Genomic DNA, 26,796 nt, shown 5'->3' with positions numbered 1-26,796 from the left:
CATTTCATGTTGGCTAAACTTCTTGTTTTCATGTTCTGGATTAAAAGACAGCTAAGAAATCATGAAATACTTTCCCTAATATTACTTTCCTATGTATGTATTTGCTTGGGTGGCCACAGGAATGTTTCCTGATTAAGGATGGGAGGGAGGTGATGTAGGGTATAACACATTCTCTCTGCTGAGGTGGGGTCTACACCAAGAAAATGTCTGAAACCTTCCCTTCTGGCTGATGGAATTCCAGTGAATCCAAGCCAGACTGGATTCACCCTACTCAATCTATCATACCACTCCAGCACCTGTCACCTTGAAATCTGTTATTGTGCAAAACAAACCACAGGCATGCAATGTTTTTTTCAGACGATAGCACTCTAGTCCTGAATTCATGAATCATTGATTGCCAAAGGAAAACAAGGATGAAGCCATCCTTCTGAAAACAGAAGTCAGCAAACAGATACTTCCCTTCTTTTAACTTTTTTCATTTTATTGAGTTTCCAATTCCGAAGTGTATTAGCACTGCAGTTGTTTGAGCTGGTGCTGCTGTACTGGAAGCTCTGAATTCATCATAAGTTCCCCTTTCAGCCTCACAACTACTCTACATATTTTTCTGCTAGTGCACTAGGATAGGTCCATGAGAAAAAAATGGATAGATGTTATTTGAAGGCTACTCAAAATGACCACTCCTACTCTTGTTTTTTTTAAATCTGTTTTATAATTTTGTCCAGGAACTTCAATGAAAAAATAAAAAGGAGCATATCTTCTTTGCAGAAATTCAGGGCAATCACTTGAAAAACACTAAAAGCCTGGTTTTTATTCAACAGTATGCGTCCTGACTGATCTTGGCACATCTCTCAAACCAGATAAATCTGCATCACACCCCACTGAAGTAAATATTTATTATATTTTAAAGCTGGGTAAATCAAAGCGCAAAAAGTAAAATAGTTCATTTAAAAATTTCATGCAACCTTTTAGACAAGCATTATAGAAATATTATTGCTGCTATTAAACTATATTCCAAATAACAGAACGCCCACCACACACACCAAAAAAATCCCCATACATAAACAGCTTAAAGATCTTTTAGGCTCAATAGTTCTGATTTTTCAGACCCCAGCAATCAGGGTAATGTAATCACTATTGCTTGGACAGCAGACGCTCCACCTAAGGGGATTCAATCGTGTTCTTCGTCAGGCCATACCTCCTGCAACTGAACTGAGCACAACCGCTGTTTTGTTGGTAGGTCTTCATTTATCCCCTGGGTAATCCAGATTCTGACATCTAATGCAGTGTATGCCTTAGTGAAGTCAACAGTTTAGATCTCTCAGATGCCTCCTTCCTACTCCCATGCACATACAAGGTAACACTCATTAGGGTGGGAGAACTGGAGAATTCCCCAAGTACTAAGCAGAACTGAATTTCTGCATTTTACCCTTGTTCAGCTTGAGGTGCAGAAAATGTCACTCTGAGTCTTTGGCTGGTCATAAACTCATGACACTCTTTTGTCTATGCACTGGAAAGTGGTCATGGGATGAAAGCCCTTTTCCTCAGAGTAACTTTGAAGGTATCCCCCGAAGGAATTCAAATAGTCACTAAAAATTAAAAATTAAATAGCGTATGTGACATTTCAACAATTAAACAAAAGCCAGTGTGGTAATCCATCCCCAGCCTCGAACTTCAGCATGTTTGGACTATACACCTACATCCTGTCACACAATGATAGTGACAAATACAGGGAACATGGAACTTCCCCCTTAGAGGAGGGTTGGATGACTAATCTGAAACTGTGGTGTATTCCAAGTAAACACTGCAAGCAGAGGAAAATATGTAGAAGGTAGCTAGCTAGGAACCACAATAGAGTTACCAATGGGTAATGGGAAATACTCACAGCCACAAACTTCTGCTTTGCATTTGTGTGGTTTTGTGAGCCAAGGTCTCAGTGCAGTTTGCTAACCCAGTGGTCATGGCCACAGCTGGATGCAGGACCCTCCCCTGGGCCTGCTGCCCAATGCGATGAGCTTTGCTATGAGGGATTCCATCTGTTGCAAAGGATCATGTTATACGTTCCTCAAAGAGAGGGTGTCAAATATATGGCCCAGAGAGCCATTATATGCAGCCTATAGATCTCCCACAAGTCTTGGGGCATGTCTGTACTGCATCAAGGAGGGCTGAACAGCAGTTCAGGAGGGAGCATGATCGCAAAATGTAAGATCATGCAGTGTCATGTAGTTCCTGTGGTAAGGTCAGCTGGACTGGTACAAATCCTCCACTAGTGGCTGTGCTGCTTCTGCACTTGAGAAGGCTTTGGCATCCTCCATGGGAAGCAACAGCAGAGGATAAAATCCCTATCCGTTATCTGAGTTTTTAATTTGTGTTGTTGAAAGCAAATGTCAGCATATTAGATCAGGGTCCACAATAGACACGAAGTTGGATACTCCTGCCCTACAGACTCCCCTTCTTGCACAAGGGGAATCCAAAAGAGCAGATGTTTTAGTATGTCCAAGCTCTGCTCAGGTGCAGTGAGGAGTCATCCCAAGATCCGGTGCAGCTCCTAATCCGGATCACTTGGGAAACTGAACCCACTGGAGAAATTACATTTAATAACCCAGCCAAAATGAAAATCCATTATCAGGCTCAACAGTCAGGAAACTCTGCCCTGCCAGGAAGGATCCTGGTAAAGCTCTAGGGATCTGAGCTCAAGTGATCTATGGGCTCACATATTGCTTCAGTGTGCACAAACTGGGCTGAGTCTGTACCCAGCACTCTTGATCCATTCACACAAGAATCTTCAGGAATTGAAGAGAGATGGTAATCTCTTTTAAGGGCAGGAAAAACTGCTGTAGAAATGTGAATCTTCAGGAGCTTGATTCAGTTTATGGGAAAGAATACAGAGAGCGGCTTTACGCTGTAGAGTTCAGAGCTGGCAAAAGCAACAATGAAAGGGACACTGGATCCAGCGCTAGAGGAAGGCAGAGAAAGTATCAAGGGCTGAAGAATGAGCAATTTCTAATACTTGAAACATGAGATTAAATCACAACTTCCTACCTTTCCGGAGAAGAATCTTTAACATAGAGCAAATGATGTTGCAGTCAAACACCACTTATTGGGAATGCAGGTTGATGAGCAGACAAGAGGTTGCATGTTTTTTTGGTCCCTCCGGGCCTCAAGGTCAATGTAGCCTTAAAACAACCCCAACTACACAGTGTAAGTGTGGATATAGGTTAATTTTAATTAATTGTGTCCTGCTGGGGAAGTGGCTTGCTGGTGGAGGACAATCCTGATGTTTGGGTTCATACCCAAACCAATTCAAGCAACACTGGGATTCTGGTCATTCACTGGGTCTATCTCAGCATGACACAGCACGGAAGAGCATTCTAGACTTTGAGTCCTTATTCTGACTCCAACAGAATCTCTGAAAGTCACAGCACTTTGGTTATCAGTGACTGATAAGCCAGAGATAAAAATACTCCCAACAAGCCCTTTGTAGACACAGCATCACTTCAAAAAGCTGTCAACCGTGGCAACTGCGTTCCATTCTCCAATAGTCTATATTTAACTGTTGCAAATTAGGCTACAGACTGAATTCTTCATGGCTGAAAACACTATTAGAACTTTAGAGTGTTGTTTTTTCTTCCCCTGTCAGCTAATTAGTGGTAATATAAATTTCAATCGTCGGCTGTGGTTGATTGCAACAGACCATCACATGCGTTAGAATAAAGGCAATTTCCTCTGCTCCCCAACTACTAATAGTGGGTCTTAATTATCCAAGGTTAACAAAGCATTGCATTGTGCTCTATCATCGTACATCAAATGATGGAGGCAGTATTATTTCCAGAGCATCAGGATACAAGGTAGCTGTTACGTTACTACAAGTCTGCTCCACAGTAATATTAAACACCACATGCACAACTGTACAATACTATCTATGCTATTAAAAATTATAGATTTGGAAAATGCTTGTTTTAATATCCAAAGTCGATTAAAAAGTTTGCATACTTCAACATCTGTTTATGATTTCAAACACGGCTTTCATAAATATAAAGCTAATGTGGTCTGGCTCTCCAGCAAAATAAATCCCATTAAAAAATAAGAAAAACCTCTCATTACAGTAGGTTTCTTTTTACATGAGTCCAGTGTGTAAAGTGTATGTTTATTGTCAGCAAAATTTAAAAAAAACCCTCCGTTGAGCTGCGGTGAGCCCAGGCTTACCTCATTGGAATGCGTCCTGTTCTGGTGCTTGGCTCTGTCTGAGGCATTGGAAAAGGCTTTATTGCAGCCTTCATGTTCACAGACATAGGGTTTTTCTCCAGTGTGGGACCTCAGGTGTGTCTTTAAGTTCTCCAGGCGGGAATAGGCTTTGGAGCAGCCCTCAAACTAAAATTAAAAAAACACAAGAGGAGTGATTAATTAACCAGAAAAATTTGATTTTCCCCTTGCCTAAACCCTTCTCATCTGTTTCTCATTCTTTCTTTTTTTCCTTCCCTTTAAAGGGCCTGTGTTTTAGGGAACAACATCCACTTTGTTGGGAGAATTAGCTTCCCTAGGCAGGCTGAGAGTTTCAGCAATGAGTCATATTTAAGGTGCTGCTCCTTGTTGGGTACCCACCTGACATTTCAACAAGAGACTCTTTTTTTCCAGCAGGGTTAAACACCCCTCCACTCCTCCCAAAGCTCTCTTAGCCCCTCCTGCCACCTCTCTGCATCTAACACGCTCAGAAACAGAGGCCCCCTCCTCCCCACCTAGTGAACTGACAGCTACTCCACAATTTGACCAGCCTTGCAACTTCACTAGCGCCAGAACTGGAAAGGGCAGACCGTTCCCTAACACAAAAGCAGAAATCTAGCAAGCTTTGAAGTTTCCCAAATTATAGCTTGGGTCTATTCTCGGAGGATGCTGTGGTCAGGCTGTCTGACATTACCCGTTTAAAAAACAAGACTCTCGGTCTTGAAGACAGATGGATTTTTGGATGACAAAACAGGCCAGGAACCTTCCTCCTGGAAGGAAACCAGCTGCCCACACAACGAGAAGGAGCAGCTTGGGAGATGTGGTGAGGCTTCGGGTGATGTAAGTCCTGCCACCCTCCACTCTGGCTGGGCTGGAGGCTCCTCCCTCCCTCCCTGCACCTGCCCTGTCCCAGAATGGGAGGATTTCACCTCAAACCAAGTTCAGTCCAGATGTGACAGAGCTTCACATTGCTATGAGTCTTGGCCAGTGAAGAAACTGGTGCCACACCAGGACAGGTCATGCTAAGTGTCTGATTTCCCCATGGGCAGCTGAGTGGTCCTACATGTCCAGAGGTCTGGAAAATGGCAACTGCGTGCAATAGCAACAGTACCTGTCTCCTTGTGCTCCACATGTACAGGACTTGCCTGCACTGCAAGGAGTAAGGCAAACATACAGCCCATGACACCCATGAAGCATGTGGGCACAGGCTGATCTCATATAACTTTGTTGTGCTGGAAAATAAGTAGGATTACTTAAGCTTCCCTTTAAGGTCTGGCATAGGGACAATGGACATAAGGCAAACTTGCTCTGCTCTTGAGATATCCAGATCTCTTCAAGGACAGTAGAAACACCCTGCAAGAGCTGATTCCTTCCACAGCTTTGTGAGGGTGGGATGATCCAGTTCCTCTTCCTCAGACAACTTTCATTAGCCCATTTGTCCCCTAGAATGTGCCACAACTTTGAGGTAGCATAGTATACCCCTTTCTTCTCTTGCCCTGTGCAGACAATCCTTTGTAACTCAAGTCGCTTACAGTTATTGGAATATATTGGAATATATCATTCCTCTTGCTGGAAAACAAAGGGAACTCAGCATGAAGCAACTCATGTGTCCATTCTGGTTTTGCTGGATACTGACACAAAAATGCAGTTATAAAGAGCAAAAGTTCTAAGGCCACATTTTCAAATAAGAGTTTCTCAGCAAAGCAGCCCGTGCATGTTCAAAGCAGTTGTTCCCACTCTTACGTGTGGATTTGATTATGTCAGTGGGAGTTCTGGCTGTCATCTGTTGAAATAATCCTTGACCAAATCCCAGGCTGCAATTGGGCTCATCTGTAGCTTTATGTACACCACAGACTTCTTGTCTGAAACAAACGGCGCTTTGAAAAATCACTGCCAGACTTGGATGAGGAATGCTCTGCCACAGAAGGGCACCGTCTGCAGAGCTGCCATGTATCCCAGGCACTTGGAAAGAGGTGCTACTCCACTTCAGGGAGAGTTGCTGTGACATATTGCACATGTAGGGACTGTAGTTCTTCAGGAGGCAGAGGATGACTTGAGACCCAAACACACACAGCCTTGCCACTGCTCCAGTGTGACACAACTGAGGCTTGAAAGAAGAATTGTGCAGCAGTGCTTTTTCCTGCTCCATCACAGCACTGAAGAGGGTGCAGTCACTGATGCTGGTTGCCTTCCAAGTCCCTCTACCTGCAAGGGGAGGGCTAGACTCTCCCTCAGTGCTCACTTCGTAGTGCATTAACAATCAATATTTCTTCATACTTTTAAGGAAGATTGGTAAAGCACTAGACTGGGCAAAGTGCTTTAGAAGATTAAAACAAAGGACATGGCCCTGTGCCCCAGGGGAGCTTATGCTCTAAATTAAATGAACACAGGGCTGGGAGATTGATAAAGGAGTCATGCAGCAAGCAAATCATACATATCCTAATATTTGTAAGCAGAAGCTGGGGCACAGCCAGGGAGGGAGCAGGGCTGGAAGTAGCTAATGGAGCAGAAGAGCAGAAAGATACAGGAGGAGAGCTTAGACATCTGGTGAGCAGAAAGAGACTCATCCCTGAGACTCTGGGGAGAGGAACAGTGTAATGCTGACAGCAGAGGAGGTATGAAAAGCTGGCGGGAGGAGAAGGCAGAGAGTAGGGGGTATCAAAAGACATGGATGACCTTCAGGAGGAAAAAGGGCTCAAACATAAGAGGAGGGAGATTATAAATACCTCTCCTCTCCCACCAGTTGACCACAGCCACTAAACTTCATACCTTGCTTCCCTCTTGTGCTCACCATCAGGCATCCTGGACTGCCCTACTTCTGACAGCAGTGGGGTGAGAGACTCCAGGTGTGAAGGCAGATATGGGCTTTAATGTCTTGAGGTTAAGCAGGATGAGAGCCCAGTTCTCCCATGTTTCCATGGGGCTGAGATACAAAAGATTACCTCAGGCTCTTCCTCAGGCAGAGTTTAACACTAGACAGTATTGCTGGTATGCAAAAAGTCTGGGGACTGGGCTCCTCTTGGGATTTAAGCACATAGGGTTGACCTCACCTCTGGATTGAGAGAAGAAGAAGGAGGTGTTGGCCTAGATTCCCAGGCTGGAAGGAGGCTTGTCTGTATGCTTGGGTGTGTGGGTGAGGGAAACTTCCAGTCCCAGCAGCAGTAGTGGGTGATGTCAAGTTAGACATGACCAAGGTTAGGTGGTTCCCCATAGTGTGGCATTACTGGATTTTTTTCCTTGATGTAGGTAACTAAGTTGTCTGAATTTCTACCTCAAGTGACTTGTCCTGAGTTGTGCTAGGTCTGAAACCAATTCTTCCAAGGAAATGCAGTTTTGCCCACTAGCATCTCGACCATATTCCTTGACCTCTTGTCCTGTCCCAGGTCTAGCCTGCAAGCAGCTGTAACCCAGACACAGACAGCTGGACTGGCTCTGAGCTGGGTGCCAGTGGGTACCTTGCTTGGGTACCTACTTGAAGCCATGTCTGTGTCTGCACACATATTTTTGTGACCAACAAAGTCCCGCACCCCTCTTGCCAAGTGAGATGCACCACGTGTCCCTGCCAGCTCACCGTGCACTTGTGTGGCTTCTCTCCTGTGTGCCTTCGCATGTGCACCACCAACATATACTGAGCCTTGAAGGGCTTCTGCTCCCGTGTGCAGTCCTGCCAGCGGCAGACAAACTCCTTCTTCTCCCCATGGATGTGATCATTGTTGATGTGCTGGTAGGAGAGAAAGGAAAAGCAGGTCACTCCTGGAAGAGCTGATACCAGCGAAGCACACGCAGTGCTCCAAAAGCCAGATGTTCCCTCCCCAGTTGCACCTGGGTGCCAGGTGCACAGATAACACCAGGGACACAGGACCCAACACTGTGGTCTGGTGTGTCCTGCAGAAGGTACACAGCACTCAGCACGCTGGCTCCAAATGGGAGGTTTGCAAATGGAATGGGAATCCACGGTGCCAGGGAAAGAGGAGCCCTCTCAGTGTCCCCCTCAGTTGTTTGATGTCACTCCTGAGGGAGAGTGCAGCAAGTTTTATCTCTGCTGAACCCTGCTGTGCTGCATTTATGCAGCTGGGACACTTTCCTGGGGAGCTGCTGGAGGGTGGTGGACAGGAGGAGACAAGCCTCGGTTGGGTTTAGTGATCTTAAAGGTCTTTTCCAACCTGAATGATTCTATGTTTCTAAGCCTGCTTGCACACCAGCCCATACACTGGCCCCAAGACATCCACCTGCTGTCCAGCACTGGTGGCTGGCAGGAAATGACAGCATCTGTGAGCTATGCGCCAACGAAAGCTCGGTCGCATCAATTACTGCTAATTACTCTGGTCCATGAAATCCTGTGCTGGGGTGTTGAAAACCCAGACCCAGAATGGTGCCTTCGTCCACCCTGGGAGGAAGAATCGCTTTTTCCCAGTGCAGGGCAGATGAAGCTCTGCTGAAAATAAACAGAGCCAGAGACCAGTCTGTCGGCAGTGCTGTTCCCGCGGCAGCCTTGTCTCTCTGAATGGGGTCTCATTGCCAAAAATAATGCCTGTCCTCGCTCCTGTGTTTTCAGTAGACATTCACTGACAGGAAATCCTAAAATAAACCACTCTGGGTTTGGGTTTTGGCTTTTTTTGTGCTGAGATTTTTTCCAGCCCCCGCCTTCGTCCCCCCGGCCAAGGCCAGGCACACATTTTGCAGCTTGGGATGAGATTTTCTCGGGGTGGTGAGGCAATATGAGGACACAAAAGTACATTAAAACAGAATCATCAGCCTTCTCAGTCCCAGCCAAATCTAACCTCAATGTTCTGTGTGCTGTGATCCAACCCTGGGGTCAGGGACCTGCTGCTTGGGGTCCCAGTTCTACCTAGAGACAAGAGGAGGTGTGTGTGGCTCAGCTGGTCTCTTGGGCACTACTAGTAAAAACTGAGAGCCAAAGCTGCATGCTGGGAGAGTCAGGGGAGGCTGCATTTGGGAGAGGTTTTGGTTCAGTTTGGAGTTCTGTGCCTACAGTTCTGGTTTTATTACATAGCACTGGTGTGAGATTTTAGCCTCAGATTTTGGAAAACTGGTGAACCTCCCAGGAGACCCATGGGCATGCTAAACCATGCCCAGACCAGACTGGAAAGATATGTCTCCAGGCTCTGTTTGTGTGGGAGTCTGACTTGCAACTAAGACTACACAAGGCAGTGCTAGTGGTGGGGGAGAGCACAGGCTTGCCCATTTGGACTTGCTTGGGCCAGAAGAAGAACATTTATGGAAAAGGAACTGTAGCCCCCATTCAGAACTATTCACTCACTGTCTGGGCAACATCTGCTTCCCATCATGTGGTGGAGGAGCAGTTGCACAACTCATCCCACTTCAGCTACAGCTCCATAGCCCCCACCTGGCTGGAGGCTTTGCCTGGGCTTCTCTCAAACTTCTCTCAAATTCAGTGTGACCTTTGAGGTTGGGAGCAGCAATAGTGCTTGCAAAAATATATCCTCACTCCTGCAGCTCCCTGTTGACACTCACTTCTCCCACAAGCACACTGTGCACTGTCTGTGGGGAACAGACCCTGCTAGCCCAGGTACTTTGCTCTGCATACAAACTAGAGTTTTTCCACGCATGGTGAGATGCCACCTTCTCAGAAGTTGGTCCACGACATCTGTATTTCATTTCCATGTGTATTTTGGGTATCCCAAATCCACAACCCCACGCTGCTAGTAATCATAGTACTGAAGCCTCCATTTTTATAACTTTCCAAATTTAGGAAAATCTTGGATATTTCATTGAATGTTTTTCTTTGGTTTGTTTTCTGGAAATAAATTTTGCTGAGCTGTCTGGTGCTCTGCACTTTGCCCTGGGCAGAGTTAGTTTTTCTTACATCTGAGAGGGAAATACACAAAAACTGCTGGACAAATGTGAGCTCAGCCCACCTGACAGGACTGCTGTGGTTTAACCCCAGAAAAGCAACACCCCATGGCATGCAATGTGCAACCCATTAAGCACCTTATCACTCATTTGGCCTTGAAAGCCATTTCCAAATCTGCCTGTACTCAAGGACTTGTTGCACTTAAACACTGACTTCTGGCAGAGGTGGGCAGGCACCAGCCTTAGATGGGAGAAGAGCATGTGCCCAAAATTATAATTTAGAGTGTGGTCCCTCTGGGCTAAGATAATGTTTGTCTGCAGAACTTGGGTAAATCGTACTGATGCCTACTTGGTGGTATCTAAACATATCTCAAAAGAAGATATATAAAAAAGGGTGAGAGCAGACAAAAGCCCTCAGGAAGTGGGCTACATGTGAGTTGCACATTAGTGACCCCTGGTAAACTGGGACCCTGGCTAAGACAAGTAGTAGAAGGCTGGAGGAAAATGAGGAGGTAGCAGCTCCTGCAAAATTTGCCCAATCCAACACTTAGCTGCAAGCAACAGGCCTAGAGTTGCTAGGCTGGTGGATTCCCTGCAGATATGGGCTGGCTTCAAAAAAATGGGGCTCACACCAGAGATCCAAAATAATGACTGGCAGGGTGCTGGGCTCGAGGCAGGATGGGGCTTAGATAGAGACCGTGTCTGATTTCACAGGCATTTGCTCTGAGTATGAGGGATTTGTTGACCCCAGAAGCCAAAAGAAACCAAACAGTGGATTCCCAGATGAAGCAAAGGTTCTTGGAATTAATTAGAACTGAAAATCTGATTAATGATTTGGTTTGGGGATCCTTCAGAGAGCGGTTTTGACACTAGTTTGGGGACACCACTGTGATTATGGAAGCGCTGTTTCCCAAGTTTCAGAAAATCAACCCACTTTCTGTATTTCAGACTGATGGAGACACTGAAGCATGTCTCCAAACTCTGGAAGTGCTCTATTTTTGTGTGAGGGATGAGCTGAGTAGGTCAACAGCCTCTAAGTGATATGGCCTCACAGCTCATGTCAAAGCAGCATAAAAGCCTTTCACGGTCTGGACTAGGACTGGGGACAGCACAGACAATCCCTGACCCAAAGCTGGAGTAACTACATGGGAAAGCTCAGTGAATATGGCCAGTGAAGGGGGAAGGGCTCAGCCCCCTTCTACATTTTCTGATCAGGCCCTTCTGCACAGAGCCTTCTGTCACTGGGCCATACACAAGGGAGGCTGAAACTGCAGCCTCAGCAGCTGAGAAGGGAGCAGTATCACATAATCTATGAGAGGCTTCTTTCAGCTGAACTCTTCAGGGAGCAGCGACCTGCTTTGGCAGTGTTTACACACCGTATCTCTGATTTGCACCTTTAGTAGCTCCCAGGGTGAGCTCTGGCTGTACAGCAGCTAGTGATAAAATATGAGGACAAGTGCACAGAAACCCAAATTTATCGCTGGGGTTTCCTCCCAACCATTACTCACATGGACGAGCTGCTCTTGAGTGTCATATTCCTTTGTGCACCCTTCCCAGTGACAGTTAGTCTCATAAATCACCTCAGGCTCCTGTTTACATTCATCCTTATCTAGATCTTCTTTCAGGTCTGTCAGATGCTCCTGAAACACACAACAGTGCATTGTATAAGTGAACTTCTTTCATCTTAATTTCTCCATTACTTGCTTTGGCTACGTAACATCCACGATTACCGTGAAATAGAAAGTTATAGAGTTTTGGTAGAAGTGGATCAGAGTTAATGACATGACATGAAATATCCCGAAGACATCACCATAGCAATGCCTGGCTTCAGCCAGGTTGTGGGTAGTCTCAGGAAAGGTTGGAGAGAGGAAAAAGCTGGCTCTTGACCTTTGGTTGTGTTCTTTGTTGGAGCAAAACTTCTGATCTGGACAAAGTGGGGAAACATGAGCATGAAGAAACCACAGAGAACTCAGAACCTACTGGTTACCTCACTCACCTGAAACGGGCTGGGGAGAGGGTTCCTGTTTTCTGCATCTTTTAGTAGATGAGAAAGTGATACCTAATCCTTACTCAAAGATTTATGCCTGCAGGATGCTCCACAGGGACAAAGTGATGAGCTCTCAAAGCACTTCTCTGAGAATGAAATTTGGGACGTTTGAGCAAGACCCAGTGAAGACTGGGGTTGCAGAACAGAGCTCCAGGAACTCTGGACTCATAAATGAGTTTCTTTAATGCTGAGCATGCTGTGAGCTCTCTCCTTAACTTTGTCTAGCCAGCTCCTCAGTGCTAAATGAAGCACAGAAGATTTTTATTACGGCTGCTATGAGGATTAAAGCATGGACAACTACACAATAGTGTAACACACAACATAATTAGTACAATTCAGAGTAAGGACAACTGTCAGCTCTGAATGCATCTGACACACTTGCACTGGAGACAAGGCAATCAGCAGCCAATATTGCCTTGGAAATTTAGCAAGACAAAACCCTGCAGGTTTTGTTCTCCTTCATTCTCTTTCCTCCCAATTACTACTACTACCTAGAACAAAACATCCCACTGGCAGGACAGCTTTACACAGGAGCATCTGGGATGACTGACCACAGCAGACACCGTTCCTCATGACCTGATTCTCCAGTTGGACCCATATGTGTGCAGACACAGCCAGACCCATCTTGAACTGTCTCTGGCCTGCCCAAACAAATCTATCTGGTTGCCATTTCCTTCCCCACCAATACCTTCCCAATGCCTACTGTGGAGCTGCAATGATTAATGAGTTAATGGCATTATATGGTTTGGAAAGTGAGACATACTGGACCAAAGTTCAACAATTTTCATTAACCAGCTCATGACATACATGCCAGCTGTGTCTTTTCGATTCAAAAGTTTAGATATGGAGAAGAAGAGATTTGTTTTAATTAGCTCTTAATTTAAAAGAAGAAGTATTGCAAGGTGGTTCTTGGGACAGGAAACTAGTAATTTACTAAAAGACTTCTGGAGATTCAAACTGTATGAGAGCCCATAGCAATAGTCTGAGAAAGTTCAAATAGTAGCTCTTTTTCCTGAAATTCCTATTTGGTTGAGTTGTGAGCATTATCTTTTGTTGAAACATTTGTCTTCATGCAAAGTGTGGTCCCTAGAAAACAAATTTTCTACTAAAAATCTTATTTTGCCAAAATTTTATACCTTCTGTTGGAAGAACTGAATTGAAACCATTTTATTTGTTGAAGAGGACTGACTTGTTTTATTTCTGGCTAGTTCAATGCTAATCTGTAAGAGCTCAGTAACTCAGGTCCCTCATGCTTGGTGTTCCACTGTGTCCCACAAATCTTGTCTGGATTGCATTTTTTTTAGAGCACAAGCCATTATGGGAGATACCGTCTGGCCAAGGATTTTGAATACCCAAACCACAACTCACATGAGGCGTTTCCAGTGCAGCATTTCCAAAACAAAACATACACATACATGCTTTTTTTGGGAAGGATGAGCTTTATAGTCGGCAAAAAATGAATCAGTCAATTGACTGAAACACAACTTTTCAGAACAGTCTCCTGCAGAAAAGGAATTCCCAAATTTAACGAATTGCTGTTGCTTAGACCAAAGAGGAGACACGACATTCAGCTTTTTAATCTGTCCTCCTTGCCAAGAATGGGCTGCCTCTTACATGGTACTTTCTAGTGATTTCCCAGTCAATACTGAAATGCTGCAAGATGTGGAGCCTACATTTCCCTTGGGGTATTACTTCACATATTGCCAAATTAGGAATTATTAGATGATCAGTGTGCATTTTCCTACTCTTAATTTCACCTTGCTATTCCAATCAAATCTTCTTGCACCACTTTAAACTACTTCCCCTTTCTTTCAGTGCTAATTTCAGTGCCTATAAGACCCAGTGGATTAAACTCTGGGGCAGGGCTGCAAGGGTGAGCCACTATCCAAGCACTCCCTGAGGCTGGGTGCACATCGCTTCGTACCAGAGCGAGAAAAGAACAGAGGATTACAGCCATTGAGCAAGCAGCTGTCTGTCCCACAGCTACTCTGCTACACATGCTTTGACAAAGCAGGTAGTAGCTTTCGAGTATTTTTTCATTTGCTACAAGAAATAAACATGTTGCCCTATTAGCCCGGGTGGTGGCCAGATTGGTTTTTCGGGGCTTGTGATTTTGCAGCAGTGTGTAGATGCACTCCTAAACTCAAAGCTCCAGAGAGGTGCCTCTTTGCCCTAATCGTGCTGACTACAGCATGTTTATCTTTCCCTGATATGCTATCTTCATCAATTTTACCAGCCCCCTGATGACTGCACATGTTGCTGTCCCCATGCATCATGCTGAGACCTGCTCCTGAACCAGGGCAGAAGGAGAAATTTGTCATCAACTCTTCCATTCGCTTGACAATAACACAGTCTAATATTTCATGAAAATGAAGTGCCCAGAGCACTCCTGATAGTTTACAGTTGTGATAAAGGACGGTCAGATGGATACTGTCAGCCATTAAACAGTTTGCAATCACAGAGCTCCAGAAAGAAAGCAAAGGCCTTTGGGCCCTTCTTGGTGTCAAATGTTGTGTCACCAGTGTAAAGGATGTTTCTAGGAGCAATTCCTTGTTGAATCAAGAAGTTGTCCTTTTTTTGCATGCCTTCTACCTACATGCAAGCTTCCCTCCTAATCTATGTTTGCTCCGAGACACTAACACTGCTTGCTTTGCAGCACAGAAAACTCAAGACGTGATTTTTAAATTATCACACTTGGTATATTTCCTCTCTTTTTTTTTTCTATCCAAGCACAGCAACAGCAAGCTGAGTCCCAGGCACCCATTGAATATTTCACTCAATCACTGCAGCTCTGCCCTGTACCCTCCTGGGCTTCACGCTCCAGGAGACACCCGCTTGCCTGGCAAGCTTCGCTGCCCTTACTCCCAGCTGCAGCATGAGGTGCCAAGAGTATTATTCCCAAAGACAAGACCCAGCTGCCTCGGCCCCACAACATGTCTCGCACCAGGGAGGTTACCTGTGTGTTTGGGGACACTGGGGGCAAGCCCTCCACTTCAGTCTTGACTTTGCTGCGCTTGTTAATTACTGGATTGACGGTGCTGCTCACGGCCGACTCGCTACTTTGCTTGCTCTAGGAAAGAAAACCAAGCAAGATATGGTACTGGGGTTTGGGATGAGAGACAGGCAGCAGCATGAACTTCAGAAGTGGCAGGGGACAGCAGGGTATTGGCCTGTTGGCCTGGGTTTCATATGAAAACCAGCCCGTGTGGGTTTGTGCAAGGCAGAGGGATGGAAGAGAGGGAAGAGGAGTCAAGGGCAGCCCCATCTTCTGCTCACCAGTGAGCTTGGCCTCACCACTGCTGCACTGTTTCAGAACAATCCAATCCATGTAAAAGCCACCCAAGCCTTATACAACCCCCACCCAAGCCACAATTTTATTTCTCAAGGTGATGAAATGATTTGTTGAGAAAATGAATTCCTAGGGGGGAGCAGGGGGCTCTGGTTATGTATGAGGGCTCTGGCATGCTGGGTGCATGAAAGACTATGTGTGTATTCTGCTTAGTTCTTGAAAAATGAGAACAACTTCAGGAGAAAAAACATCCCATTGTATGTGCATAAAATTGGAACATTAACATTTTCAATACTCTTGCTAATTGCTCAAGATTGGTCCTGCAAACTATTAAACAGAGGCAGAGCTCCTGCCAGCCACATTATTTTGGTAGCCAGTTTGTATGAAGAAAACAAAACCAATCAATCAAATAACCTGCAATAACAACCAGTATTTGCAGTGCAGGAACCATGAGAAAACCTAAAACAATAAACCAGTCTGAAAAGTTCAGTATGATACAACTAAAACAACAATTTGAAATGAGTGTGAAATAAGGTGAAATAAGTCTTTGGGGAGAAAAGCAACTGCAATTTAAACTTTGAATGAATGTAAGTGGAAAAGAAAAATGATTAAGAATGTGTTAGACATATTCACTAACCCAGTGCATGTGGAGGGCTTGTGTACACATATATGTGCCTGGGTGAGCTCACAGGTATTTGTAAGAATGCATTTGAGGTGTGAGATTTCACACACATCATGGTAATTCTAATTTTCAAAATTTGGCCCCCTGGTTTTGCAAAATTTAACAGTAAAAATCAACAGCAGGGATACATTGAGACAGAAGCTACTGAAAAAGAAGAAACAGTAAGTAAAATGCGAAGAGGTTCCATGTAGGATGTACTTATTTGTTGAAGACCATTGGCATGGTTCACATCAGTGTAAAAAAGGGAGGAGGGATTGGAATGTACTGATGAAGCTTGATTCACACTGCTCAGGTACTTATCTTGGAAAACACTATAGCATGTGCTGAATTCCCTTGATTTCAATAGGACATGGCACATGTTCAAGGAGATTTCCTGCCTGAGATGACTTTGCATATCATGTTCAATACTTTGATGGATCGAGGTCTTTGGTTCCTGCATGGGTAGGTATGTGTGTGTGCAAGGAAGGGATGTGGATGCAAAATTTGGCTGTGACTAGTTCAGAAACAGTAGCCAGGAAAAAGAAAAAGCAATGCAAAGTGTGAGTAAAAAGAGAATGGGTAAAACTCCCACAGCCACCATGAAGGGCAGGGAGGAGGAGTATCTGGAGGAACAAGATTGGTGTTCCTACCTGGTTGGAGTCAGAGATGCAGTTGCTGTTGTTGCTGATCTGTGTTGGCGGTGGGTTGACGGAGATCACTGCCATGTGCTGCCGTGGGGGGAAGGTCGGGGACGGCTGGATCAGGGGAGGAGTGTGCCCGAAGGCTGAGCTGAGGCCTCTTTGTTGGGTCAGGATCTGCTGGTATGTCACGGGGTTAAGGGGGTGGGGGAAGCTGAATGCTGGACTGCAGCAATAAGAGAAAGGAAAATGATGAGGAGTTATTTTAAACAGTATTTGTCACATTAGCTAGCGCCTGATTCAAGTTTGGTTTCCTGAAGTCTCCAGGAGACAGGCTGTGATGCCCCAGCTAGACATCTTCAATATCACGATAAGCCTGACAGCCTCCTTTACTGCAAAGATGTGATTTGCCTCACGTGTACCTCAACAAACTGGTGAATCATTTTTACCCGAAACAACTGAGACTTTGTAATTTCATTGCTTCTTATGTGAAAAAACCAACAAAAGCCCTTGTCAGGGAGTGTAGAAGAGGATAGGACTTGGACACATCTGGCTTTGCAGCTCCCGAGGCTCCTGGGTTTTCCCAGACAGACTGATTTTGCAGACTCGCAACCTTGGGGTTATGCTAACCTGGATATGAAAAACCAGCATCACCTGGCTCACTTGGCACAGATTACAGCAGGGATGAATAAGTATCCACTTAACATAGTCCAAAACCGTACAATTTGCTCTGCATTCAGGTGAGGGGAGTGCTGGCTCAGGGGACTGCTGAAGTATGTCACCCTTCCTATGTAGGTCACTGGTTCATCTCCAATCTAGGTCAGTGGTGACCAGGAACATCACTAGTCCCTGGCTGCTTGGGAGACAAGTGGGGCAACGAGTCTGAGACAAACAAAGCTCTGGTTTTGGAAAAAGAAGGGTTCATCCCCAGGACCAAGTCCCCTGGGCGCAGACAGAGAAGCACAAGAGATGCTCTGTGGATACTCTAAGCAGGTGATTCATGAACCATGGATTCTCAGCCCAAAACCTGATTATTTGCCACCTTTAAGAAGCGATTGCCCTGAACCTTTACCCTCATGGTATTTTCTCTCACACCTCTAAAACTGCCCAAGGTGTGAATGCTCAGAGAAAGGGGCCATGATCAGCAACACGCTTCATTTCCAATTTTGCTTTTATAGAGAAGATTTCATTCCAGCCTCTAACACATTGTTAAAATAATAACAAAAAAGTCTTTTCATCCCAAATTTCTAGCAGTTATCCTGTTATATATGTAACCCACCTTAAAATTCCTGACATTTAGGATATACTTTTAAAACACCAAGAAGAGTTTCAAATTCTTTATTATTATTATTAGTTGATCATTCCCTTGGAAGCCAACAATTTACTGTTGGGTCGGTCTTTGCACTCCACTGGTTTGTTGAAAATACCAGACATTACCCTTAAAATCTGAGTATAAGTTGAGGTGCTAGAGGTATGTCCAGTTGATGACAACAGGTAAAAAGACTAGGAAAAAAATGATTACCAGACAAGGAGTTGCAATGTGTTTAAATCAGCATTATGTTTGATTTTACAGTCATCTTCTAAATGATGCTGTTGGATAAAGTAACTTAAAAAATTAATTTTAGAATTACTAATAGAAATATCTCTGTTTTCACCCACAACTTTTAGGAGTGCATAATCTTTATAACCCTTGCTTTGCAACATCAGTGTTAATTAAATCTAATATTTTTAACAGTTAAGTAATAAAAAGAATAATAACATTGTGAAACTCCGGTGAAGCAATCACGGCAGGAATTGACAACAGTCAGCAGCCTAATGTAAGTGCTTTTTAATTAGGATTTGAAGAAAACTTTACTCGAGGGTTTAGATTTGTTTTAAATATGTTTTTAGAACTATGCTCTTCAATCCACCCAGACAACATTTTTTCTAAGAATGTGGGCCAATAATTTGGAGAATACTTTGGGGCAATCTCTTAAATCAGAGTGTTTCTTAACCAGTCCAACTGCTCACAATGAGCATTTTGTTAGATTAATTTATTATCTGTTTCTGCTTGCAGGGAGGTATGATCATACTGCAATTGCTGGAAAAATGGTAACCAACAATCCCAATCCAGCCAAAAAAACCCACCCCATATGTCACAAAATACTCTTCTACATGCAAAACCAGATGGGGGCTTTGATTTACTACGCTACGCAGCCCCGATGTTCAAAGGCAGAGGTTGCAAGGAAGGGAAGGTCTCCCTTGCTGGAGGATCATCCCTTTTTTCGTAGGGATGGTTCCTCATCTGAACAGGTCCGTTCCCAAAGCTTTACCTGATTGTCCCGGCAGATAAATGGCCGTAGGAGCCACTCGCCGCTGAACTGCTTCTGGAGTTGTTGATGTACGCCACGAGAGAGTTTGGGGAGGTCCTGATCATTGTTTGGAGATCAATGCTGGCATCAGACAGTGGGGAGATAGATAGGGCTCGTTTTCGGCTTAACCTTGGAGTCACCCGCGGGCTCGAAAATCGGGACACTGCAGGAAAGAGAGACTTTGTCAGACAAAACCAGTGGGCTGCTCCCTTCCTGCAGGCAGGCTGGAAGTGCTGAGAACTGCTGCACTCATGACTGCTGTGGGATGTTCAGGAGCCAGGAGCAGCGCAGGGACCAGCTGCACTTTGATGGGATGTTTCCTCTCTTCTGGGTGGTGAATGACAGGGGTCAGGCAGTGCCATGAATGCCCCCTTGCTTTGCTGTCCCTGGAGGATACGGAAGCCTGTCCATCACCCCCTTTCACAGGCACTAAATTAACTTAGAATTAAAAGGGAAACGTCCCTGCAAGGTTTCCATGAGCGCAGCCGTCCCCGTTGACTCGGTGTCAGGAGCAGCGGGCCAGAAGAGCCGCACATCCGAGCCGGGGCAACCATTGCAAATGGTGAGTGTGCTTGTGTGCAGAGGGAACGGAAACCAGACGAGCACCAGCACAATGCTGACCATCCAATTAATGAAGGAGGCAAGGTTCCAGAAACCCCAAAAGTAAATTAAGAGTTTTAAGAAAACCAATTTGGCAGCTCAGGCACAAAGTTCAAACTCTCCCACTCCGAGGGGACCTACCATTGCCTGGTCCCTATTAGCCATTGTCAATCATTCAGGCATGAAGTCATTTCCAACCCTGCCAGTCCCATTTGTGGATCTGCAATACATGACGAGTTACTACTGTAAAAGTTTGGCATCCCTCAGAGTATCAGCACTTGTAACTGGAATGACTGACTTCATCCAGAGGAAACTCTGCCCAGGCCTGACCCACCTTCAAATGTCTGGGGTGGTGTGGATGGGAGTTGCAGGTGGGCCAATATCACAACATTCCCCAATACCAGGGTACCAAATCCAAAACCTGCCTAAACCCTAGCCCTGCCTGGAATGAGTCATCCCTCCAATCTCAGGGTAAAATACAGCACTTGGTCATGGGACCTGGTTGGTAATTTCTGACATCCACCCAAGGGTGCAGGAGAGCTCAGCCTCTCCATTTCCTTCTCTTGATAAGCACAGCACTGCATCACCACCTGACTTTTCCAGTGGTGGTCTCCCCAGAGAGCTTCCTGTGGGTCTATTCTATTAAGCACTGTGAATAAAACACTAAATTGCCCAGTCAGGCAATATGAGCTATTTTCCTCTAGCTGTTTGGAGGTACAGATTTTGGTTGTATATCACCAAATACAAGCCTGGAACTTTGCAAGAGCATAAACTTTCCATCCTGATGACAGTACTGGTACATGAGAGGATGAATGCGACATACAAAGAGGGAAAATATATCCTGCCAGCTTGATTTGTGTTGGCTCACAGAAGTTTGTGTCAACATTTCCCTGAGACCAGTGGCTGGGTTGCAGTCTTCCAGTCTCCACATGACTCACCCGTGCACCTAAGGGGCTCTGTCATTAACATGCCTGGGTGATGTGTAATCAATGGGGTTTAGTACCACCATCCTCTTACTACCCATAACGTTCCTCATTGCACAAGATAAATGGTCCCAAGGTCCCACTGGAAGTCCAAGGCTAAGTTGGTACTTGAACCAAGCACTCCTGTGACTTTTGTCCTACACCATCAAGAGTTGCTACATGCAATACCTTTCCTGCAATACTGACATTATTGGGAATTTCTCCTAAAAATCAAATTGTTGCATGTATGTTGAACACATTCTCCTTATAATAGCTTGTATAACTACATTTTGTAGCCTCACGGGCATGGAGATGAGAGAAAATATGACTCAATGATCAGGTAGCAAACAGAAAGAGCAGCAGCCTATAAGAAACACCTCTTGAATGTTAAAGATGTTACAAGATTTGGAGGGACTGAGCTCAAACCTTCCTAGTGCTTGCAGCTGGAAGACTCCAGCCTCCTGTGCCGTGATGAGCAGCACTTCTATGGAAGTTGGAAAAGGTGTAGACACTTCGCAGAAGCACTATGGACACAAAACCAAAATGAGCAAATAACCTTCCCTCAGCAAAGGCTGGAGTGCAGAATTCTCAGCCTTCACACCTGGTTCATGTAGTCTGAGCCCTCCCAGAGTCCTAGAAAAAGCAACGTGAAGGTTGCTTGGGTCTACATCATAATGGTCAAAACTGTCCTCTATCTGCAACATATTCATGCATTAATGTAACTGCTTTGAACAAATTAAACTTTCTGTTTTTCCCTTCTCTGGCCACAAGGCATCTTGATTCAATACATGTGCCACAACTGGGGAAGACCTGGGTGCTGTTCCAGTCCTCCCCAGCCATACCTCCTTGAGTAAATTGCTGCTTCTTTCAGTGTCCCTATTTCCCAGTGTCATCTATTTAGATGAGTTCCTTTAGAGAGGGTTTGTGCTTTATTCTGTACATACTGCACCAGGTGCAATGAGGCGCCATCTCAGATGAGTTGCCAGTGTTTCTGTCCTACAAATAATATGCGTCTTTCCAGATATAGATATTGTTTCCTACATTTGCATTCCCAGTCTCCTCCTTCTCTAACAGAAGGAAGCAGGCCAGATTTGACAGTCATATTTATCTCTGTTACTCCCACACCTCAAGGGAGATCTGTTTATTAATGTGCCACTTCCCTTGATAAATTACTAAATAGAAAGAAAAGCCTTGTACTCATTTCTCGCTGTTCTTTCACATGATTTATGTCCACAGTGCTGGTTCAGCCATTGGTTGCCATTAATTTGCAGAGGGAAGAAGTCCTGATGTCCAACAGAAACCTGGGTTTTGGCAGTGCAGCCAATGTGGGCACCCCTCCCCACTGCTCACAGGTACATCTTTTTTTCCCCATGTAAAACTCTGCAGGAAACTGTCAGATTTTCAAGCTGGCCTGGGAATTCTCCTGCCCAAACCCAGTAATATGCATTTCATTAGTGTCCACTCTAATTCAGATCTTGCAAGTACTGTGGGCTATCTGAAATGTTTGATAGCAGATCCAATAGGTTGGACTCGTCCTTTACACAAAAGCCTCTTAGGTCTTGCAGGCTTCCAGGGAAAGCTGTGACCTAAAACCATGCTATGGATGAACAATTCCTCTCTTCTTAATGACAGCCTGCCCAAGGTGCCTGGGAAGGGAAATATCTGGGAAATAGAAAAGGAGTTTAAACACACGAAGAAATGCACACTAGTGCACTTAGGAAAATATTTTCAAAATTATTATTCTAAATCAGATTAGCTGCACTGGGATTGTTCTTAATAATAAAGTTGGCCTGACCTACTCTCCTGATCTGAGGACACTGAGCATGAATGTCAAATGATACCAGGCAGCAGCATGGGTAAGCATTACTGTAGCTGTGCACACAGGTAAGGTGTTCAGTACACGCTGACTGACACCCACTTGGGCACATTAGCAAATCCTGCGTTGCCTGATGTCCAGTGACATTTCAAAGGAAAAACCACACACAACTTCTTCAGTAGGGACTGTGCCCAGAGAAGTAAATGAACGTGGGATCCATTTTTCAGACACAGAGACTGAGAGTTTCATGAACATTTACCACTAACACTCCCTCTCTCCTCTCCCCTTCAAAAATGCTGACTTCTCAAAATGAACAGACTTAGTTTCAAGAATTTTTTGATGTTTGGAAAATATGTTGGGGGAAGTTCCCAAAATGTCAGAGTACCCCCATCAACACTCTTGAAAGAAAATAAAAAAGGTATTCTTTCTGTTTTTTTAAAAGGTGTTTTGTTCAAAAATCTAAAATCTTTATAGGTTAACATGAATTTTAAACACTCACACTTTGAAATAAAAGTAGGAAAGAATTTCAAAATTAACTCCACTCCTCTACCAACGTTTCAGTTTTTAAAATTAATTTCTCTGTGCCTCTCGATCTCGGATGGAGATGTTTCTTATCTTCAGTTTCTTTCCCTGAATTACTGAGAGATGGGAAAACCTCTTTTTTTCTCACCCAGGTCCATAAAGAAGTGACGAGCCAAAGCCCACACAGCAAAACAAGAAAAAAGATAACTGGGTGAGATTTCTGTATCGCTGCCTCCTTTGGTGTTGGATAGTATTTCCAGCCAAACACATTTACAACATCTCCAGGGCGAGTGGTGGCTGTTACTGTATCAATTTGCTCTGCTACTTTTACCTCTCATCTTGAAAGAACATTTACTGAAACTAGCAGATGCTTCCACGGACTTTAGAAGATGGAATGCGCTTACTAAGCTGACCTAGAGACACCTGTTTGAGATATCTCACCTTACTTTCAAACTAAGTCTTTCCCACTTGGAAAACATGGGTGTTGATGCACTCATTTTTTGGATATAATAGCCTCTTAGTTTTTATTTATTAGGTGTATATCAAACAAGTTAGCTCTGAACGGAAATAATCTGATTTTGTTTTTGCAAAAGGTAAAGATACCTTCTTAGAATTCAATCTGTTTCACATTTCAAGCAACAACAAAAATATCCTTTGGCCTGAAGTAAGACACAGGAACTTTTAAGCCAAAAGACTGTCCCCTTCTCTCTCAGAAGGAGGAGAAGAGGACTGGTGAATGGAAAGGTGCAGTAAAGGTTGAGCCCAAAGCTCTGGGCATTGGTGGCAGCATCGTGGATGGCAGCTCATGAGGGATAATAAAAAATTTACCACAGGCTTTTGACCCTGCTGCCTTGCCTTACAAAAAGTCAATGCCAGATACCTTTTACAGTGTTTTAACTGTTTTGCACTGGCCTTTCCTTACAATTTCATACAAAGACCCAGACACACTGACTGTCATCAGCTCAGGTCTACATGCTAAGGAATAAATATAACCCACATATTTTAAGAAATCTTTTAAAACTGCCTGAAATAACATTTCAGGAGAAAAAAACATGACTTCATAGCAGCACTATCTTCACACAGTAAATGTAAATGCTGCAGCTCACAATCAAAAGCCATTTTTCTCCTGGGATATGTGTGTTTAAATAGCTCATTTCTAAATAAGCACGAATTTAAGGCTGAATTTTTGAGTGATGCTGGCTGTGTCTGTCAAATGTCCCATCCCAGTCCTCTAGCCAGCCTAGAGCTCGGAGGAAAGTCCAGATTTCTTAGTTAGGAGGTAAGAGTAACCTTGGCAGTTTCCTATGGTGTCTATGAATTATCACATCCAGAAGTTGCTCAGAAACAGGAATAGTCTTCCCATATTTAGATTAATCCACAACAGGTCATTGATGACCAAATGGTCAGCTTTTACACATGTGGACTGACTCCTGTGGATGATCCTGACGGGGGAAGGGGGGGGCAGGATCAGATCCTGACTCATGTGGGAGGTGGGAGCAGAGGTTCCCACTCTGACCACCTACTGTGACTGTGGGCCACGAGAGGGATATTACAAGAGATGATTTTTCTGGAGGGAGATCTCAGACTTCATGACACACTTTGCTACAGTGGTAGCAAAGCCCTCCTGAGAGGAAACACCAGGCACTCAGTGGGAGCTCCTTCAAGGCTCCTTCAGGATAAGGAAATCTCAGGCAAGTCTTTACAGACAAGCATGTTGCTGTGATCTCAATCGCAAAGGGTCATCGGGGGAATCTGCTCCCAAAGGGACAAGCCTGTAAGGCACATGAGATGCAGATGGCCCACCACCACCCCCGACTCCACTGAAGCCCAGCCAGAGCCACTGCTTCCCCTACATCCCCGGCCAAGCCCTAGGATAAATAGTGTTATCAAAATGGTCCCTCTTCCTGACCCCTCACTAACAAAACTCCATCCAAAGTGTACAGAAATATCCCCTTCCTCCCATCATCAAATTAAATCCAAGAGCAGTATAAAAACACAGAATGGTCCCTTAATCAATAAGTGGCAGCAATAAGCTACAAACACTCTTTGCCTAACCAGTTCCTTATTCCCCTCTCTCTTTCTGCAGGGACAACACACCTCTTTTTTAGACTGTAGCAGATGCTGGACATTTGTTCTGGCACCAGACGCTGTCCTGGGACCCTTCTTTCTTCCCTCCCCAGGCCGATCAACTTTGCAGTTCAAGGAATACTAATGCTTCCCTCAAATCCTTGCTGAAAGACAAGGCTGCATTCTTCTACTCCCAATCCACAAGGTAACTGTTTAGTCGACCCAACTTGCATATGTAAATTGAATTCTTTAGAAACCAGAGTGCAGCAGGATTCCAGACACAGCACTTATGGGATGCTCTGGGACTTCTTCTCTCTTCTGTACATATTTTTCTGGGGAGAAAAATAGCATTGCTGGCTAGAAATGGGTGGGAAATTGTTTCCCATTCTCTGAACATTTTCTGAGATTTCAGCAAGTTTCCATTCTATGCTGGGACAAAGAAAACAACAGAAAAAACAGGTCTTTGAGAGTTTTTAAAGGAAGTGACTACAGGGCTGTGCCGTCTGCATGGAGTAGCCAACAGCTGTCTTGTTTGGGAAGTCATCTGCAGTCTGGCACATCCAGCCTGCAAACACAGAGTTACTGGTCCCTCCAGCCACAGGCAAGGCACTTCCTTCCTAGGTTGCCATGAGGCTGGGCTCTCTCCATTCGTCCTGATGGAGCAGTCGCTTCACATGGACCCTGCTGAAGAGAGTCCTGAGCTCACCTCTCAGGGACATGTGCCCGCTGACTGGAGTCACCACTGGGCTGCACCGCCAGCCCTGCTCCTTACCCTGCTGACTACTAAATCATTTCCTTCAAGAAGAAAGGCTCTAACAACACTGACTGAAAGAGGCTGGTGAAGCTGAATCACTGTTTGATTTGGGGAAATGGAGTCCTGCTTGATGATTTGCTCACATCCCAGGCAACTGTGCCAACTGCTGGCCTGCTGGCTATGCTGGGCTGAACAAAGCCTTTTCCCAGTTACAGTTACAGCTGGTTGTGAATCAAGATATTAGTGACTGCCTGGCACCAGGCAGCAAGAAACAGGGCAGGAATCCTCCCTCTAGCTCCAGAAACTGGACAAAATTCAGTGACAGAACTGCAGGGTCATCCCTGCTACTGCTAACTGTAACGTTGCACAAACACATCTATGCAGCTTTTCTGATCTGGAAGGACTACCTCTGTGCAGCACCACCTGGATCTAAGTTGGACTCAAGATATTTGTTCCCCATTCCCTGATTCAGTACGGACAACCCAATTACACTTTCAATGCTGTGCAAAGTGATGGATTTAAAGATGATCTCTACTTCCCACCACAGCCATAGAGTCTTATTCCAAAGACCTGGACCTTTTTCCTAAAGCTGCCACTGCTCTGCTCACTGATCATTTGATCTTCTTTCTCTCTGGGGTCTCCAGTGATGTAATGGCTTTGTTTTGTACAACACTTTGACATCTTTTGATGTCAGGGTTTTAACAGTATCAGTGTAGAGTCACTCTGGACAAACTCCTCTTGAGAGAAAACAGCACCTCCTGAAGGGCTGAGGGTAATCACAGGAATCCCTGTGCCTAGGGGCAAAAAACAGCTGGATGTACTAAACATGCTTAAAAAGTTGTAACCATCTCCAGCATCACCTGTGCTCCCCACCAGTCTTTACTGCCTCAGCGATGCTCTTGTGCAATCACTCCATCGCCTGGAATAATCCACCATGTAGCAGCACTTCTAGAATAGAAATGCAAAAGATTGTTTTGATCTGGTGAACAGGACCTGTAAGTCAGTCTCAAACTTACCCCATCAGCAATGTTGTGAT

The 26,796-nt window shown here is 44.8% G+C and overlaps 1 protein-coding gene across 1 annotated transcript in view; it reads right to left on the bottom strand.

The window, feature by feature from the left end:
• Window positions 1-26,796, bottom strand: part of GLI2 (GLI family zinc finger 2) — a 192,952-nt gene that overhangs the window by 10,144 nt on the left and 156,012 nt on the right. The window contains exons 6-11 of the mRNA XM_050340169.1: window positions 19,001-19,202; window positions 16,701-16,914; window positions 15,057-15,170; window positions 11,562-11,693; window positions 7,790-7,939; window positions 4,204-4,368 (exon numbers count right to left, since the gene is read on the bottom strand). Of these exons, the coding sequence (XP_050196126.1) occupies window positions 4,204-4,368; window positions 7,790-7,939; window positions 11,562-11,693; window positions 15,057-15,170; window positions 16,701-16,914; window positions 19,001-19,202 (977 nt within the window). The remainder of the gene's footprint in view (window positions 1-4,203; window positions 4,369-7,789; window positions 7,940-11,561; window positions 11,694-15,056; window positions 15,171-16,700; window positions 16,915-19,000; window positions 19,203-26,796) is intronic.

Source organism: Myiozetetes cayanensis, unplaced genomic scaffold, assembly GCF_022539395.1.
Source record: "Myiozetetes cayanensis isolate MyiCay16 unplaced genomic scaffold, myiCay2020 scf9, whole genome shotgun sequence".
In the NCBI taxonomy this organism is placed as follows: Eukaryota; Metazoa; Chordata; class Aves; order Passeriformes; family Tyrannidae; genus Myiozetetes; species Myiozetetes cayanensis.
This window is presented reverse-complemented; position numbering and strand designations above follow the sequence as displayed.